Below are 4,895 nucleotides of genomic sequence, written 5' to 3'. Positions count from 1 at the left end.
ATCGCTGTTCGAGTTAGATAGTGACTTCAATGCTTGGTCGTATATATTACATTTATCCTGTTAATAATTAAACGAATTCTATCTAGTTTCCACGCGAGGTGTAGAAGCTGTTCTACCCACTAATTTTCTATCATTTATGCATTCTACATGTTTCCGGTGGCTTTCGTTAACACGAAACGAGAATGAATTCTTACCGACGAAATGATCTTAGGACAGAAGATTCAGATCGTTCCCGTTGCTCGCCTCGTTCTCCCGATCGAGGTTCACCTGATCCATGAAGTTCAACACGGCGCTGAATCGATTGACAGACGAGACTGGTCGATAGTCGGGATGAGATCTTTTCCCGTATCGACTGCCCCAGTAGTATCGATCCACCCTTGGAGCCAGTTCGACAAACTTTGGCAACGATTTGCTCTCCTTCTGCAAGCTTTCGCTGCGCCCATACCTGCCTCCTGTCACGAAGAACGAATCTGCAAACAGGAGTATCTTTACAATTCCCGGTTCAAAGGAAATTCTGTGGTGTAGTGATTTTGAGAAAGCGTAGTTCCAAGCAAAATGTGGCGAGCGTAAGTGTGACGATAGCCAGGCCCAACGGGAAAAACCCCGGCTGCCTATAAAGTATGGCGTGCGAGGGATCGAACGACAGGGTTTTTTTGAAAATTTTTCCTAGTCCATCTCATGCAGGCATCTGCCATACCGACATCATCGACGGTAACAACATTAACCTCTCAAGGCATCCGATAAAGAGGCCGTAGTATCTAGGAACGGATTCGTAAAGGATTCATCCCACAAGGAACCAAAAAAGAAAGAATAAGATGGAAGGACAGTGTGTTTGGAAAAGTCGAGAGGCGTGAATAGAAGAAGCGCGGGTCACAGTCAAATGTATCATAGTTGTTCGCATATTTTGTTAACAAACATCTATCTGTATTTCCAATTCCACAATTCTAAGGAGGAAATATCGTTCGGTGTTCGACAATTTCCCGGAATATCGTAATTAAACGGACGCTTAAAGCGGAACTAATGGAGGAGGAGTCGGAGCGAAGGGAAGATCAACGAACTTTTCCGGGCTATATTTGCGACAGAATTTCCAATATATCTGCCTTATGTATTACACATAATTTACGTCACTTGGTAAATTACTTGTTGCTTTGACGTCGATACAGCCGGTTCGGCTAATTGCCTTTATTGAATCAAAGGGCGGAACGTTCGCAGGTACGACAGAATTATCAACGGTGTAAGATGAAACAAAAGAAGCAGGAATTCTCGTTCGAACGAGAAGTTTCCTTAATTGGAGGAACGAGGGGAGGCGTGTCAGCGAGTCTGCTGCGACAAAAGAGAGTGTGTATTTATGGGAAGTTCCGTTTCGAATCCACGCAGGACTTGAGGATCTCGTGTTCGCGGGTTAAACGGATCGAGTTTCTAGGAACCGGAAACGGTCTAATTGGAGGACGACCGTTGAAGAACGGTCAGCAGAACGACCGCAATGTTTCTGATTAGAAAGGTGTAACGCCGAGAACGAGTTCGTAAAAGCGTCCGCGGTTGGAAAATTAATGGAGACCCGGCACGTTTTACACCGCAGAAACGGGGTTCGGAGGGGAAATCGTGCGTAGATTGCGCCAGACTGGGGATGTTTGATGCAATTCTGACATATCGAGATAGGCAAAATAGACGAGACTTACGATCTCTCGATACGTAAAAAATAACGCTAATTGATAGATTACACTGGAAATGATTGCAGCTTCGCAATATAAATTTCTGCAGTGCGATTTGCTGTTGAATGAATTTCTTAAGATTGCAACTTTACTTTCGCGTAATTTAACAGAAATTGCTATAGTATAGAATTAATTTTTTCAGGAGTTTCTCTTAATTAGCTAATTAATTACAGGTGACACGCGTCGTGGTAATTTAGATTTGGAGGAAGGAAGAACCGCTGAGAACCGGTTTAATTTGGTAACTCCACGAACGAGAAGGATTCTCAGTGGACATCTTGGCAATTTTATTAATCGAGATAACCTGGTGACTCACCTGTACGTGGTTCCTGCCTTTTACCATATCGGCCCTGAATGTAGAATTTCTGCTGGGAGGCGACCAGAGTTAGAATGGCACACGCGATCCAGAAACACATCATGATCTCTACGCTACCGAAACACGGCACCAATTGAGCCTTTCTACCCCGCGAAAGCATTCTCTCTCGCCTGTAAAAACAACGCCCGAATATTTTCCACACTCTGACCCTTTCTTCTTTATCTCAAATTTCTGTCGTTTCGACTGTCTTTCTCGACTGAACAATTTCGTTACATCTAAGTCACTGGATAAGTGTGAAATACTTGTTCCTCAGAGCCACGAAAAGAAACGAATTCTACCACTTTTACTCTACTTTTTCCAATCTGCGATTTCTATTGGAATAAAACATATTTTCAAGAAATACATACTTTGTATTCAAAAAAGAAGCACTAAATCTTTTACATTTCACCGATTAATTCGAACAGTGATACTTATACGTTTGTAATTTACTTTCCTTGTATAGATTCCTTCTTTCGATACTCCAATAAAATCGACCTAGGTATAGAACTGAGAATTCCTTGTTTCTCTCTCTCTCTCTCCTCGCGATTATCCCTCGAATCTTTCCTCCAATTATTCCCTCATCTCCTGTAATCACGAATAATGGCACAATTGACCGTCGAGCCCTAGATCTGTGGACGATCCTGCTGGCGTGTAGGATGACGCGGCGGATTTTGAGGAGAACGTGCAACGCGAGGGAAAAAGGGACACGTTTCAGCGCGGAAAATTTTGTGGAAACGTGGATGAAGCAACACGTAAGAGCAACTGCGATGTAGCATGATCCGTGAAACGCTTTATATAGTAGCTCCCAACCACCCACGAAGTGTTCCGACATCCCTAACGGCGACCAATCGCGCAACAGCTACGCGTTCTCTCTCCTACCTGACTCCGGATGATTTTCCTTCTGTTTCCGCTACCACCTGCAACAAATTATATAATGGAATCGTGAAATAACGACGGCGAATGCAACAGGACCTTCCCACGCTAATTCTCCAGCGAAATTCGCCGGCTGATTTTTGGGAGGTTAGAGTTTGTCGAGATAGCGAAGGTGTTCATTATATAATCTCCATTTATTTAGGGTCTATCACGTTTATGAAAGTTTCACTGACAGCTGTGAGATTTAAATTTAATCAGAAGCGATTTTAGATGAAAATTTCGTAATTAAATGTGTGAAAAGATGTAGTGACAAGAATGACCTTTCATTTTCAAAATTATTGGCTGGAAAGTCTTCGTTCCTTCAGGTTCTGTCAGATCGATAAAGAATTCACTGATAGCTGAGGGATTTAAATTTAATTAAGAGCGATTTTAGATGAAAATTTCGTAATTGAATATATATAAAGAGACGTAATGACAGAAATGAATTATTTCCCAAATTATTGGCTGAAAAATCTCCATTATGAAAATTTCACCGACAGCTGACGGATTTAAATTTAATCTGGAGCGATTTTAAATGTAAATTTCATAATTAAATGTAACGACGAAAGCTCTTAAAGGTACATTTTTTATTTTATTCCATAGAGAAGACTTAGGATTGTATACTGATTTTTTTATGCGTGACAAAAATTTACATTTACTATAGAAAAGTTTTATTTATTCGATCTTACTCTCTCCCTCCACAAGAATCGAAGAAATGTTTACATCTCCACCGGTATAAGACGTGGGCATTTCCAAAGAAGGGACGTAAGCAGCGAGTTTCCATCGCCTTTTATCGACTTTCATTCGAGGAAACTTCCAAACAGATTCTCTCCTAGATTTTCTCCAATTCTTCTCCTTCACATAAAAAAAAAAAAGAAACAACGAAATTGATCGTACGACGAAAATATACAGACGGTTGTGTGTACCCCTTTTGGGAGGCTTTCGAGGTTCAAAGAAGTAACGTTTAGCCCACGTGAAGAGATAGAAAATGCACAGCTGCTCGAGGTTCGGCTGCCTTCGTTGCTGAATTGTTAACGCGGCTCGGCAATTATTGCAACATGCACGACCACCGTGAACTAACGTCAGCTCCTCGCTTATTCCCTTTAACAGGCGGAACAATTTCCCCCCGTCTGAACGAAAGTGAACGAATGTTCCAGACGTCGAGATAAAACGAAATTTAATCGCGAAAAAAAGTTTGGTACCTCGGCGATTTTTCCTCAACTTTCTTTCGAAAATCGATGTTTAAAAAATTGAACGAGATGTCTGTACTCTTCCACCTCACAAAACTCTTATACTTTTATGTAGGTTAGCCCCTTGACCTATGATTTCTTTTCTGACTATGCACCTAAGCGTCAGCCATTTTCTGCTTCAGTACTGTATCAGGTAACAAAAACTAATCTGTCACAGATTAATTACATTCATCAATCCTCAGTCCTACAAATTAAAACATTTTCTGCTTCAGTACTGTATCAGGTAACAAAAACTAATCTGTCACAGATTAATTACATTCAGCAATCGTCAGTCCTACAAATTTAAAAGAAAATTAGGATTACTATTAATTTTTCTTACTAATACAACTGTTTTTCTCACATCTTCGCCAGAATCTCTGCCACGTGTCTGACGAGTTGTCATATGTTAAGGGGTTAATTTAAACTTCAACGGGTGAACACGAATACTCGTTCATAAGTTTCTTTTTTAGACAAGCTTCGTGCTTTCTCCCTTTCGGAAAAGTTAACGGATCGAAATTGAAAAATTAATTTCGAAGAAATTAACGTGGGGATTTTGGTATGAAAGAGTGAATGTGAGAGAGTTGGTGCGAATGGCCTGGAAAGGAAGAACGAATGGAAGACGATCGTGCGTGGCGTGTTTGTTATGTTTAGACAACATGGGTTGTCAAGCCGATCGCGGCGTGTGTGAGT

At 41.1% G+C, this 4,895-nt stretch overlaps 1 protein-coding gene across 1 annotated transcript; it reads right to left on the bottom strand.

Annotated features, from left to right (window-relative positions):
- Positions 1 to 207: 207 nt before the first annotated feature.
- Positions 208 to 2,185, bottom strand: LOC108579454. The gene is made up of 2 exons (XM_017942998.1): positions 2,026 to 2,185; positions 208 to 470 (listed from the first exon to the last, which is right to left on the bottom strand). The coding sequence occupies exons 1-2, from the start codon at positions 2,183 to 2,185 to the stop codon at positions 208 to 210; spliced, it is 423 nt and encodes a 140-aa protein (XP_017798487.1).
- Between the last annotated feature and the right edge of the window lie 2,710 nt (positions 2,186 to 4,895).

The sequence above is a fragment of the Habropoda laboriosa genome, unplaced genomic scaffold (genome assembly GCF_001263275.1).
Source record: "Habropoda laboriosa isolate 0110345459 unplaced genomic scaffold, ASM126327v1 scaffold33, whole genome shotgun sequence".
NCBI classification, from domain to species: domain Eukaryota; kingdom Metazoa; phylum Arthropoda; class Insecta; order Hymenoptera; family Apidae; genus Habropoda; species Habropoda laboriosa.
Note: the sequence above shows the minus strand (reverse complement) of the source record. Positions and strands in the feature narration are given on the sequence as shown.

Bases quoted from the DNA above. Each gene is read 5' to 3' on its own strand.
- LOC108579454 (XM_017942998.1), bottom strand. From the start codon at position 2,185: ATGCTTTCGCGGGGTAGAAAGGCTCAATTGGTGCCGTGTTTCGGTAGC. The intron at 471-2,025 runs GTGAGTCACCAG...TCCTGTTTGCAG, and splicing joins AAGGCAGGAACCACGTACAG to ATTCGTTCTTCGTGACAGGA.